The following is a 14,959-nucleotide window of genomic DNA, read 5'->3' on the forward strand; positions in this document are numbered from 1 at the left end:
TTGTTTCCTGATGCTTGTTCAGTGACTAATTCTAGCTTGAATTCAATCACTAAAATTTGACTGCTTTCCAGCAGTTGCGGTCCACCTCTCTTTCCCCAGAAATCTATTAGACACGAATATTATTGACCATACTTTACAGAAAGAATGATGATCTTAATGTGGTAGCAAAATGCAACCTATTCATTAGTAAGCTATTTAGCACCTTCATTGGGTCAAGCCTTGTAGCTTATACCCAATTACACATGCTTACATCATAGTGACTTTAATAGAAATGAGTATTTTTGTAGCTAGGAATAGACTACTGTAGACATAATTTGTTAAAACAGAGGGAAAGCCACAACATGCATCTTTCTGAAAGTTAGGAGTATTGAAGAACCAAGCAGTGGTCAACATTTTTCTATTACACATAAACTAGGATAGCGTGGAACTAAAAAATCAAGGTTGGGGAATCTATGGCTCACCAGATGTTATTGGACTCCAGCTCCCATCAACATGGCCAATGGTCAGGGATGATGGGAGTTGTAGTCCAGCAACATCTAGAAGGTGACAGATTCTCGTCCCCCGATATAATACATTACTGTACAACACTTCAATCTACTTTATAAATCATCTTAACACTAAACAAAAAATGTTCAACAGCATCACTGATATGGCTAAGTCAATGATCCTGTAAAGAATTTCTTATATTTCTTTACTGAACAGACAACAGCAATGTCACAGTCGTTTAAAAACACACACAATAAATTAAGTCAAGCAGAAGTCATCAAGAGCTTATTGTTACAGAAGGTACATTTTCCCTGTGAAGTGTTCATCAGTTTCTTTAATTCACATTAGATAAAGGGCAGTGCTTCAAGCAAAACATTATTTTTCCACTACAAGACCAGGAGAATGTTGACTGCTGAATAACTGATTTTTAAAGCAGCAAATTCAGAGTCCCCTAAAAGGAAATAGGTGTTTATTAATTAAACATGCCATTTGAATAGCTTCTCCAACTATTTTCTTATAGGTAGTGACCCAACCTTAAACTGGTTCATCACAATCCTATGCATGCGTATTTACAACTAAGTCCCATTCAATTCAATGGGGGTTACTGCTCGTGTGTATAGGATTGCTGCTGGCAGCAAAAGGAAAAAGCCATGCCAACAGATAGAATCCCATTTCCATGGAAATTTAAGGCAGCTAAATGGCTGAAGATGCAATAATCTATTCACTGATTGTACTAGGTAATTAGTAATTGTTCCTCAGAAAGTAACCAAGCAGCATCAGCTCCTTGTGGTCGTTATTACAACCCATATGTGAACTGGACCCCTCACCATGCCCTCATTTTTTCAGTGTCTGATGAAATACCAGTATGGTCCTATTGCTGCATATGTGCTACCTCTCTCCAAACAGCGGAAAATGCACACTATTGACAAAGATACTAAAAGGCATGTTTGAGTCTTGTGGCACCTTAAAAACTATCAAATGTCTTAAGCAATATATACATATTAATATCAGATTTGTATCCAGTTACTCCTTTGTGCAGAGACTGGCCTGTTTGTCCAAGACAGAATGCAGAAGGACATTGCTGCCAGATGATGATATATATCACATTGGAAGATGAACAGGTGAATGAGTCCTTGAAGTTGTGGCTGACATTATTAGGTTCTGTAGTAGTTTTGCCCAAGTAGGTAAAAGCAGTAATGGCCACTGGGGAGCACTGGGCCCACAAAGCTGCCTCATAGCAGTGTCACTGCCACACACCAAGACTGTGAGGACGGGGTGGGGTGGGGTGGGGTGAGATTGGGGCAGTTTGACCTCACTGCCACCGTGCCCTGCCCCTCACTGCTCAGTACATGTCAGCAACACAATGTCAGCTGATTAGATCTGTGGTCCTCTTTGCTTCTTCTTAACTGTGATTTTTGGTTGTCTTTTATTCTATATTTAAAGAGATCAAACTGCATCCTGTTAGAACATGTGAGGTTCATGATGTTCCACTCCATTCCGAACGTATTTTTACATTTTAGAGTATTTTGCCCTCCTCCTCTTTTCTTTAAAACCTTTACTTCACTTTTCAGCTATCAAAGTGGCACATACAGATAAAACAAGATTTTAAAAACCCATTGAAAATGATTTCCTTTTGCTCCTCTTCTTCTTTCCTTACATCAGCCATGCAGTCTGCCACCCATTACTTTTATATTTTAGTGTTTGTGAAGCATAGAGCTTTAGTATGAAAATAAATGTCCAAGTGATAATTTTCATCCCTCAACCCTGAACACAAGTACTTGAAAGTACCGGTAAGTTTTGCTGGAATCAATGATGCTTGCTTGCAAGTACTGTTTTATAGACTCGGTTGTCAGATAGCCTAAGTTATACTGGAAATAAACGCAGTAGAATTAATCAACGCCATACCATTAAAAACAATGTAGCAATCAAACTGCAGCATAAAAATATGTCTTAATATTAACATTGCTACTACACAACAATGTATATTATACACCACATTTAACCTGTCGGATGCTTCATTAACATCTTTGATTTTAAAACTGGCAATGAAGATGCTGTGCTTTTCATATGTTCATTACTGTGATAGTCTTAGGCTGCAAACCTAAAGTCGCTTACTATGAAAACATTCCGTCACAATGCATATCAGAACACAACAAGGTGTACTATGCAGAAAGAAAGGAAATTGGGTTTCCTAGGGTGAAATCCAAAATTACTCTTACTAATTCTCTATTAATTTTTACAGAACCTATTTTCTAGCTGAATTAATCTGATGGTGGCGGAGGGGGAAATGCACACCAGTATGTGAATAGGTGACTCCCTAATATGACAAAGACAGCTGTATTTTAACACAGTCAAATTTTGCTTAGTATTATTTCCCTTTTGAATCCACCTCTATTCTACTATATACAGTAAGCCTGCAAAGTACACACATTTAATTTGTGCGCTTTCAGTTTTACGAGAGTAGCAAAAAAAAAAAAGGGGGGGCGGGGGGATATAAAGGGTAAGGAAAGAGACTGGGATTCTGGAGAAAATGACTTTGGTAAACCTACTCCCCATTTAACCCAATGTGTTTTGACTATACACAGTTTTAACTTTAGGCATGATACCATATGTAAATTGGGGCTTACTGCACATTAAAACACACACACACACACACACACACACGAGTGTTGGAACTAAAGGTGACTTTCCACTCTCAAACAGTCCTATCCTGACAAAAGGGGCCTCTGAATGGAAAGAGTGGGGGGCGACTGTCACCAGTTCCATCTTCCTTTGTAATCCCACATGTTACCTCTTATGCTGTTTTTCGGGGTCATATCAGTAAAAATCTCTTTCCATCTTAGGATGCGACCCATTAATCCAGAATTAGAAGTAAAACTGAGCCAAAAGGATTCAGTTTCTGTTCTGCTATTGTCAAAAGAACTTCCATTTTCTGATTTTGACTCCTGCTCTATACAATTCTGTTGTATTGCTTCTCCACTGAGCACCACTCAAAGGGAGCTGAAAAGACTACTTAAAAACAACAACAACTCAAGGTGGCCACACAGTCCCAAGCACCTCTTGGAGGAGAAGGAATCTGGTCTTGGGGAGACAGTTATTGGAAGGAGTATTCAATTTAATCTGCAAAATTAGGGTGGATGGGAAAATAAATAAATCAATAAAGACTCACAGGATGGGTAAGCCTTGTGTGAGAGTCCAGAGCAACATCTAACAGCTGAGACTTAGGACTAGATATGCAATCATTTGTACTTACAGTATATAGACTATTATGAGTACCTCTGGTAGCTCTTCAGACATTTTTATAAACTGCAAGAAATATGCGAGCTATTAAAAGATATAATTCTGAAAAACAGACTGCCGTGTGAGCCGCCAATTTAAGGCAACAACATAAACAATAGTAACTTGTGTGCTCAAGTGAAGCATCTTTTTAATTTTGAGTAATGAAGATGTCAGGCCAAATGCTAGAGTAGTTTAACTTAATTAGGTGTCCTATTTTTCCAGGCAGCCTTTCATTTCCCATTGAAAACTCAGTTTGTATGCAAGGCAGCAAGAGCAATTTTGTCTGTAATGAATACCTCTGGGATTGCACAGAGTAATCATTTGAATGCTATGCTGAAGATGGGTTTGAGTAACTAGTTTGGGCTTGTTGAGATGCCAGACATTGTGAGATTAACTAGATTAATTTGTAGCCTCCTATCATTATTGTTTCACTGGGTCAAGGGTCAACAGGTCAAGCTCACTTTACAGAGGGAGCCTTTGCAACAAGGAACAGGTCCATAGTTGTTTGCCTAATAAGTTGTTCAAAATACTTTCATGCCCACAGATAGACCTAGATGGTCATCTTCATTCAATATTCCCCATGGTTGTTTATCTTTAAACTGCTGCCCTAGAAAGTTTCCTAGAAAGGAGCCTACATTTTATGATACCTACAGGGTACTTTTTACACCTGAAAAGGAGCACAGAAGAACATACAGTGCATATTTTAAGGGGCATTTTATACTGGGTATGAACCATCCAAGGGTATGTTATCTCACGCAGAAAATAAAAGCAGGCATTATGAGCTGGGAGGAAATAACCCGAGCACTTTCCTGAAAATGTATCATTGGATGATTGATTTTCTGTTTGCCTTCTGGAAGATAAAATAATAGCTTTTGTTATTTTTGTTTTATTGATTAACAGAGAAACCAGCTACTGCAGCTGATAAAAGTTGTATAACACATTATAGATAGCATACAGTGTTTAAATTAACATATCTTTTTAATGAGGTATAGCCTTGCACAAAAATTAATAATAACTGTAATACAGGCTTATATTTAACTATAAAGGGAAGGCACCAGACTGCCAATATCAAAGCTGTTTAGGATAACAAAAAAGTGTGAAAAATAAAGGGGTGCAATATCAGGCCCGGAAGACCAATTCATCAACAAAAAAATTAGAAAGCAAAATGCAAAGGTCATGTCCTATCACATGCAGTGGGGAAAAATAAAAAGGAATTTACCCCATCTTATCAAGTAATTATAGAGCCTTTCAGATGTGTTTCACTGATTTAGAGGCTGGAATTGGTGGAAATTAATTCATAATCTCAAATATAACCATCATTATATGTTAAAGCACTAGATCTTAGATACCTACGGAAACAGGCAATGCCCATTCTGTAGGGCATCATGTCTGATGTGTTCTCCAGGGTGATTATTCCATAATCACAACCAAGGGACTCTTGATAAAATACTATGGTCATCTTTTAAAGTTTCGAGAAAATACTCAACTCTAAGAAGTTCATATGTCACATGGACACAGATGACCATGGAAGATTGCCATGAGGCAAAGGCAAAAGAGTCCCTAATGGGTGCACATTCCATGCTATTTTAAATATCATCACACTGAAGTTCAATTATTAATGAAAACGTCATCATTTACTGTGTGATAATGAATATCTGAGCGTCGAGAATATTTTAAAAGCTGCCTGGGATGCATAACATTACACCAGATATTTGTCACCAAGAATACAATATTTACATATATAAAATATACACAAGCTTAGCAGCATCAAACAGTCTTTTGGGACAAACTAAAAGAATATCATTATTTTTTATGGTATAGTTATACTTCTGGCTCATTTCCAAGAACGGCTTTCTGTGGAAATCATTTCAAGTCTGGAATTATGCTGTTTGCTTGCAGCAACATCACTGGAACTGTAGTGAGCCATATGTTGCTACTTAGCAACTTAGTACATAAGTCCCAAAGCATGTACTGATTTGAAAATTGAACAGAAATGATAATTGTCAAGTGATGCTGTGAGGCAAGTTGTCTTGGATTACCAAGCTATGCAGATGTTTGATGTTATACTTTTTTCCTGATTGACAGTTGAGTTTTTACTTATGTTAGCCTAAAGGTGATGAATAGACTTTTAAAGCCTTAGAATAAGGCCCTAAGATGCCTCCATGAATATGAACACATTCTAGTGAACATAAGGAATTTGAAGTTCAGCTTTCTTAGTACATTCATCTTATTTCTTGTTGTGAAGTATAAATTCATGAGAAGCAGCATGAACATTTTTCATTTGTGGAATTTTCCTTTCTTGTCGTATTTTGAATACATGTATTTAAAGTTTAAAAGTATAGGCTGTAGACAACATTAAGTCGTTTTCAGAGTATACCTGCTGAAAACAATGCACATGACAACCTCAAGTCTACTAGTTTCAATGGATCTACTCTGAATAAAATCATAAATATAGATTAATCCTACAACCAATAAAGAGCATTTTAGCATCCTTTTGGTAAATATTTGAAATGGTCCTGTGGCATAAAATGTGTAACCAACTTCTAAAAATACTTTAAAATACCCCAAGGAAGTGATACCTGGTGTTTTAATATGCATAGTATAGACATATCAGCAGAAGGAAAATGGCTCACTTGGAAAATGTGGAGGTACATTCTTTGTTCAAAACTATTTAAGACAGACATAATGATTCTCTGAAAGGTAGCAGCTGCTTTGTAACAGCAATCATTCAGAGAGTTTGTACTTCTACAGTTTCAAACAAATTCAATTAGCCCTTGTGCTTCAAAGCCCTTAAGGCATGAACAAGATGATGCCTGGTTGCTTTAATCTAACACAGTACTGCTAAACTTGTCAAGACAGTTTTTTGGATGTAAAGGTTAAAAAAGAATATCCCACCCCCAATTTTTAATCAAACAGTTCTACTCAAAACTACGTGCAGAGTTTATAGCAGTCTTAGCCAAGCAAGTTCAATCATAGAAGTTCCAAAAGGCACTCTAAAATGAATTCAGCAGGCAACTGGGAAGCAATCTTCTGGGAACACTCTCTTTTTAAACACAGCTTTAAAAAAGAAAATATTTAACATCATGGCCCAGTCATGTTAAAGTTTGTTTAATTACAGAATGAAGGGTATGTGGGTGTGTGGTTTTTTTTTTATATATATATATATATATATATATATGCAGGTTTTGGTGTCTTCGGGTGTCTTCCCGTGTAAGAGTCGGGGTGTCTGTGCGACGTTTCGACGAGGTCTCACTCGTCATCTTCAGGCTGGTGCTTTCGACTTCTTGTTACTGGAACAGAGCAGAGTCTGGTGTTTGAGTTCCTATAAATACTGTTGAGGGGTGTGGTGTATAGCCTCCAACGTTCTGGGCAGAGAGGAAGTTCCTAGATTAGTGTGCCTTTTCTTCTTTTGTTCCTTAATTACTTGAGGGATATCTTGGGTGATTTCATGAGTGATATTCTGAATACCACTGGGTGGGTCATTAAGTGTAGATTAGTTGCTAAAGCTTTCGTGTCTTGACCTCTTGAGCTTGTGAAGAGTTTTTCTGAGAAGATGGCTGTGCTGCATTTAGTTGTGCTCTGGCTTGGCTTCGTGTATAGGGGTGAGCTGTGGTTTTGTGCCTTGTGCCAGCCAGATCTGTGTAGGGATTGCAGGGGGGTGCAGCATCCGGAGGTGCCACTATAGTTTGGCTACTGGATGGAGTCTGTAATATGTCTGTGGAGAAGGTCTGGGTTTGGGTCTGGTGTGGTTGATTCCCTACACAGATCTGGCTGGCACAAGGCACAAAACCTTGATTCCTGGTGTGGTTGAATCCCTACACAGATCTGGCTGGCACAAGGCACAAAACCACAGCTCACCCCTATACACGAAGCCAAGCCAGAGCACAACTAAATGCAGCACAGCCATCTTCTCAGAAAAACTCTTCACAAGCTCAAGAGGTCAAGACACGAAAGCTTTAGCAACTAATCTACACTTAATGACCCACCCAGTGGTATTCAGAATATCACTCATGAAATCACCCAAGATATCCCTCAAGTAATTAAGGAACAAAAGAAGAAAAGGCACACTAATCTAGGAACTTCCTCTCTGCCCAGAACGTTGGAGGCTATACACCACACCCCTCAACAGTATTTATAGGAACTCAAACACCAGACTCTGCTCTGTTCCAGTAACAAGAAGTCGAAAGCACCAGCCTGAAGATGACGAGTGAGACCTCGTCGAAACGTCGCACAGACACCCCGACTCTTACACGGGAAGACACCCGAAGACACCAAAACCTGCATTCCTGTACCCGTGAAAATCTACGAAAGCATATATATATATATATATATATATGCAGGTTTTGGTGTCTTCGGGTGTCTTCCCGTGTAAGAGTCGGGGTGTCTGTGCGACGTTTCGACGAGGTCTCACTCGTCATCTTCAGGCTGGTGCTTGAAGACACCAAAACCTGCATTCCTGTACCCGTGAAAATCTACGAAAGCAAATATATATATATATATATATATATATATATATATATATATATATATATATGCAGGCTTTGGTGTCTTCGGGTGTATTCCCGTGTAAGAGTTGGGGTGTCTGGGCGACGTTTCGACGAGGTCTCACTCGTCATCTTCAGGCTGGTGCTTTCGGCTTCTTGTTACTGGAACAGAGCAGGATCTTAGTGTTTGAGTTCCTATAAATACTGTTGAGGGGGTGTGGTGTATAGCCTCCAACGTTCTGGGCAGAGAGGAAGTTCCTAGATTAGTGTGCCTTTTCTTCTTTTGTTCCTTAATTACTTGAGGGATATCTTGAGTGATTTCATGAGTGATATTCTGAATACCACTTAGGTGGGTCATTAAGTGTGGATTAGTTGCTAAAGCTTTCGTGTCTTGACCTCTTGAGCTTGTGAAGAGTTTTTCGATGATGGCTGTGCTGCATTTAGTTGTGCTCTGGCTTGGCTTCGTGTATAGGGGCGAGCTGTGGTTTTGTGCCCTGTGCCAGCCAGATCTGTGTAGGGATTGCAGGGGGGTGCAGCATCCGGAGGTGCCACTATAGTTTGGCTACTGGATGGAGTTTGTAATTTATCTGTGGAGAGGGTCTGGGTTTGGGTCTGGTGTGGTTGATTGGTGACGGCGTTCTGTGTGCCTCTGGTTCTGGTGTCGGTTTTTGTGGGGAGGGCTAATTTCCAGATGTCTGGCAGGCAGGACGTGTCGTCACGCTTGTTCATGTTGTGAGGGTGTTTCTCTATCTCGATGGCTTCCATGATTATTCTCTTGTGGTGATGTTCCATGTTAAAGAGCAATTTGGAATCTGCAAAATTAATTTCGTGTCCTGTTTCTTTCATGTGTTGGAAAAGAGAGGAAGTTTTTTCTTCTTTTTTGACGGCATTCTTGTGTTCTGCGATACGTGCATTTATTCGTCTGTTTGTTTGTCCAATGTACGTGGCTGGGCAGACTTTGCAGGGTATTTCATAGACCCCTTGGTTTTCCAACTGGATTTTGTCTTTGGGGTTTCTGAGGATATTGGCTATTTTTTGGTTGGTGCAGAAGGCTGTTTTGATATTGTGTTTATGGAGGATTTTGCTAATTTTATCTGTAGTGCCCTTGATATAAGGAAGGAGGGCCATGCCATTGTTTTCTTCTGTGTCTTGGTTTTTGGGGGGTGTTTCTTTTTGGATTAGCTTGGTAACCCTGTTTTGCTGGTATCCATTGGCGATTAACACATTAGAGAGATTCTGTAACTCAGTTGTCAAGTGGTCTTTGTCAGCCAGGCGTTTGGTTCTGGAGATGAGAGTCTTGGCTACGGAGTTTATTTGTGCAGGGTGGTGGTGTGATTGTGCATGTAAGTAGCGGTTGGTGTGTGTTTTTTTCCGGTAGATAGTGTGTCCTAGGGAGCCATCAGGTTTTTTGTAGATTAGGACGTCAAGGAAGGGGAGTTGGTTGTTGTCTTCTATTTCCATAGTGAATTGTATTTTGGGGTGTAGGCTGTTGAGATGTGTGAGGAAGCTATCTAGTTTTTCTTTCCCTCAACAGTATTTATAGGAACTCAAACACTAAGATCCTGCTCTGTTCCAGTAACAAGAAGCCGAAAGCACCAGCCTGAAGATGACGAGTGAGACCTCGTCGAAACGTCGCCCAGACACCCCAACTCTTACACGGGAATACACCCGAAGACACCAAAACCTGCATTCCTGTACCCGTGAAAATCTACGAAAGCATATATATATATATATATATATATATATATATGCAGGTTTTGGTGTCTTCGGGTGTCTTCCCGTGTAAGAGTCGGGGTGTCTGTGCGACGTTTCGACGAGGTCTCACTCGTCATCTTCAGGCTGGTGCTTTCGGCTTCTTGTTACTGGAACAGACTGTTACTGGAACATCTGTTCCAGTAACAAGAAGCCGAAAGCACCAGCCTGAAGATGACGAGTGAGACCTCGTCGAAACGTCGCACAGACACCCCGACTCTTACACGGGAAGACACCCGAAGACACCAAAACCTGCATTCCTGTACCCGTGAAAATCTACGAAAGCATATATATATATATATATATATATATATATATATATATATATATATATGCAGGTTTTGGTGTCTTCGGGTGTCTTCCCGTGTAAGAGTCGGGGTGTCTGGGCGACGTTTCGACGAGGTCTCACTCGTCATCTTCAGGCTGGTGCTTTCGGCTTCTTGTTACTGGAACAGAGCAGAATCTGGTGTTTGAGTTCCTATAAATACTGTTGAGGGGTGTGGTGTATAGCCTCCAACGTTCTGGGCAGAGAGGAAGTTCCTAGATTAGTGTGCCTTTTCTTCTTTTGTTCCTTAATTACTTGAGGGATATCTTGAGTGATTTCATGAGTGATATTCTGAATACCACTGGGTGGGTCATTAAGTGTAGATTAGTTGCTAAAGCTTTCGTGTCTTGACCTCTTGAGCTTGTGAAGAGTTTTTCTGAGAAGATGGCTGTGCTGCATTTAGTTGTGCTCTGGCTTGGCTTCGTGTATAGGGGCGAGCTGTGATTTTGTGCCTTGTGCCAGCCAGATCTGTGTAGGGATTGCAGGGGGGTGCAGCATCCGGAGGTGCCACTATAGTTTGGCTACTGGATGGAGTCTGTAATATGTCTGTGCAGACTCCATCCAGTAGCCAAACTATAGTGGCACCTCCGGATGCTGCACCCCCCTGCAATCCCTACACAGATCTGGCTGGCACAAGGCACAAAATCACAGCTCGCCCCTATACACGAAGCCAAGCCAGAGCACAACTAAATGCAGCACAGCCATCTTCTCAGAAAAACTCTTCACAAGCTCAAGAGGTCAAGACACGAAAGCTTTAGCAACTAATCTACACTTAATGACCCACCCAGTGGTATTCAGAATATCACTCATGAAATCACTCAAGATATCCCTCAAGTAATTAAGGAACAAAAGAAGAAAAGGCACACTAATCTAGGAACTTCCTCTCTGCCCAGAACGTTGGAGGCTATACACCACACCCCTCAACAGTATTTATAGGAACTCAAACACCAGATTCTGCTCTGTTCCAGTAACAAGAAGCCGAAAGCACCAGCCTGAAGATGACGAGTGAGACCTCGTCGAAACGTCGCCCAGACACCCCGACTCTTACACGGGAAGACACCCGAAGACACCAAAACCTGCATTCCTGTACCCGTGAAAATCTACGAAAGCATATATATATATATATATATATATATACTATATGCAGGTTTTGGTGTCTTCGGGTGTCTTCCCGTGTAAGAGTCGGGGTGTCTGTGCGACGTTTCGACGAGGTCTCACTCGTCATCTTCAGGCTGGTGCTTTCGGCTTCTTGTTACTGGAACAGAGCAGAATCTGGTGTTTGAGTTCCTATAAATACTGTTGAGGGGTGTGGTGTATAGCCTCCAACGTTCTGGGCAGAGAGGAAGTTCCTAGATTAGTGTGCACAGACACCCCGACTCTTACACGGGAAGACACCCGAAGACACCAAAACCTGCATTCCTGTACCCGTGAAAATCTACGAAAGCAAATATATACTATATATATCCATACTAGGTTACAACATACATACATATATATGTGTGTGTATATATACTTATATATGAATGAAAGTTGTAACATACTATGGATTATTACCTGCCAGCATCAGAAACAAATGTCTGGACTAGCCAGACCTGATTCCACATGAACTTTTGTTTGCTTTTTAGTATTTTATTGTCTGGTCTGTTTTGTAACTCTGAAGGTCTAAACAGGCCATGTGGTGGGTTAGAATTTATTAGGGGAAATAAGGTGCCCTTGCAATTGAATACACCAGTTCTTAGACCAAACAGACCTGAACGTGATAAGTTAAGCAATTTGTGGCACCTGTGGCTTATAATGATGAAGTTGTTTGTAGTCAGATAAACAAATAGCATGCACCTGTAAAGAGGATTTCCTAAAGGTAAAACAACTGCTTGGGAATGATCATGCTGGCAAAACAGCTGCTTGCATTCTGGAGAGCAAACGAGGTAGTGTCTTCAACAACTGCCAACTCTGGCGTTTTATCAGTGCTATCTCATTAGCTGGAAACAAGGCTTAAATGCTTTGTTTATAAATTATGATTATTTCTGATTGCAGCAGTTACTGATAGTGCCACTCATTTGCAATGCAACTCTTTGAATTTGTTTAATTACAATTTGAAACAAGGCAGAGAAGATTAATTAACCCACCTGGCTGGCTGGCACGTACTCCTGGCTTGGCTCTGACATACTCATATACATGTTCTCACCGTCAAACTGCAAATGAAAAAGAAATAAATATACATTTATTTATCTATCTATCTGTGGATTAAAAATTAGCAACTTTGAATGCTTCTAGCGTCAAGTGACAAACGGTCGCCATTAAAAAATTATAGCCTGGTTTAAAAGATGTGTAACTGCAAGTGCACGTCTTGTCTTTGATGTTCCTGTTGTCATCCTTATTGACCCTGGATGCCAGTGATTAGGAGTAATTAGTGCTCTAGTAATTACAGCAGGCAATGAATGGTTTCCTTTCATCTGCAATCTGTTTTAAAACAAAATGGCTCATTTTGTGCACCATGTATACTTATTGCAGTAAGCGGTAGAGAAAAGCAGAATAATAGAAAAGTTTAAAAATGGCTCTTCACAGAATCTATGTTTCAGTACTGATAAATAACAACTTATAATTAAATATATTAAATACCCATTTAAAAATAAGGAAAAATCTTTAGAAATTTAAGGTGGTAAATATATGTAGCTAAACAAAGACATGTTAAGGCAATAGTTGACTTGATAGAGTGAAAATAAATTACTCTCTGCTACCTTAACTGAAATTACCATCCCCAAACTGATAGAATAGATATACATTTCATGTTATTCAATACAGTTGTGTGATAAATCTCTTTGACAGTGTAACATTACATAACCTATTATATAAATACCATCAAGTACACAGAACTATGAAATGAAGATGCGTTTTATCGCCAAGTGTTGTTTATTTCATACTTTATTTATTTCATACTCTTAAGTATGCATCTAAATGTGCATGTAATTCTCATTGTTTTCCTACTTAACTTTAGAAGATTAAGAGACAAATCCTGAGAATTGTACTATGCTTGTTAAAATTGTTTCTCCAAGCTATTGTTGGGTATATTTTGTGCAATTTACTCACAGGTGTAAGAGATCATATAAAGTTAGAGCAAGGAAGTAATGAAGTTTTTGTTTTGTTTTTTAAGTATATAACAAGGAGCCAGGATTTTATCCCAACAGCATTCAAGTTACAAAACCTACCTTTTCTACCAAATCACTTTCCTGTATCATGTTATTTTAGAGTACTAAACAATGCAATCCTATACAGTCTAATTAGCATTAAGCTCCATTGAGTTGACTGGAGCACAGTTCCAGGTGAATGTGGGTAGGATTACAGTTTTAATTAAACTAGGGTTTTTTGGAAGCCTCTCTGGCTTGTTGTATCCAGTGTTTGACTTGTGCAAAGCTAGCCTTTTTAGAATGCAATCTTATACCCACTGACCTGGGAAACACCACTGGACTCAATGGGATTTGCTTCTGTGTAGACATGTATAGGATTGCCCTGCTATCATCCTTGACAAGAATTAAAATGACAGGAGTTAAAATTGAACTCTTTCCCAGCTTCCTCCCCATCCTTGTTCACTTACACTTTTCCTGAAAACCATTTGCAGTAGGAGAAAGTAAAATCATTTAAATTTGCTGTATCTACAAGACAATAAACTGCCTACTACAAAACACAGCCCTAGACAGCCCAGAGAAAGTCCACTGACTCTGGAGTGAGGTTTTCTGACTCACAATTGTTTAACAATAGCAACAATGTCTTTTTCCTACCTAATCTACGCTGTTGAAATGAAGGTAGCCAGGAGAGAACTTTTGTTTGAGAGAGCTGTGAACTCAGTTCTAATACTGAATAAAATAATAATCTCTGGATTTGGAATGTGCTCAGAGGCACCTAGTTCTTCACTTCTAGCTGTATGTGTTTTGCACCACACTCTGTTTGGTAGATCCTGGATTTCTAAAAACAACAACCCCAAACTAGATCTAAGAAGCCTGAAGTCTGCCCATATATAAATGTTCAAATTCAGATTCTTATGTGGCATTCTTAAGCCAAAAACCATTCCACTGGATTTAATGGAATCTACCTCTCAGTATGGGACTGTGCTGTTAATTTCCTAGAATCAACTCATCAGCCAAACGGATGTCAATCCAAGAATATTTATAGTCCTCTGGCTTAACTGGTTTGACTACACTTTCTTACTTAGCCTGAGCTTATATATCTGGACTTCCAAGTGCCATGCTAATGCTAGTTGAAACCCATTGTTATATGAAATTAATATGATACTTCAAACATGATAAATTACTTCTGACAAATTTTCTTTTCACATTAAATTGGTACTGCATGAGCAGTTGGGTGAAACCAACAAGAAGAGGAAGAAGACTACCAGGATTCTGTAGCATGATTCCTAGTATGACTTGAAACGAATGAAGGATTCTATACACCTTGTAAATGAAAGAAGTAGTATGCAGTTAACACTGTACCCTAACATTGCAGTAGGATTTTTACCTGAAATTTGTATGGCAGAAAGTAGTCAACCCTTTCTGCTCAAAACACTAAATATTTAATGTGGCATAGGAGTGGGTGGTTGTGTCTGCAACTTCGATTAAAATATTATGCACACTAACCCAGT

The 14,959-nt window shown here is 39.5% G+C and overlaps 1 protein-coding gene across 2 annotated transcripts in view; it reads right to left on the minus strand.

Moving 5' to 3' along the window:
• TOX (thymocyte selection associated high mobility group box) overlaps positions 1 to 14,959 on the minus strand; it is a 211,063-nt gene that overhangs the window by 74,632 nt on the left and 121,472 nt on the right. For both annotated transcript variants that reach the window (XM_082233849.1, XM_082233850.1), the window contains exon 2: positions 12,453 to 12,518. In XM_082233849.1, coding sequence (XP_082089975.1) covers positions 12,453 to 12,518 — 66 coding nt within the window. The remainder of the gene's footprint in view (positions 1 to 12,452; positions 12,519 to 14,959) is intronic.

The sequence above is a fragment of the Podarcis vaucheri genome (assembly GCF_965113315.1).
Source record: "Podarcis vaucheri genome assembly, chromosome: 8".
In the NCBI taxonomy this organism is placed as follows: domain Eukaryota; kingdom Metazoa; phylum Chordata; class Lepidosauria; order Squamata; family Lacertidae; genus Podarcis; species Podarcis vaucheri.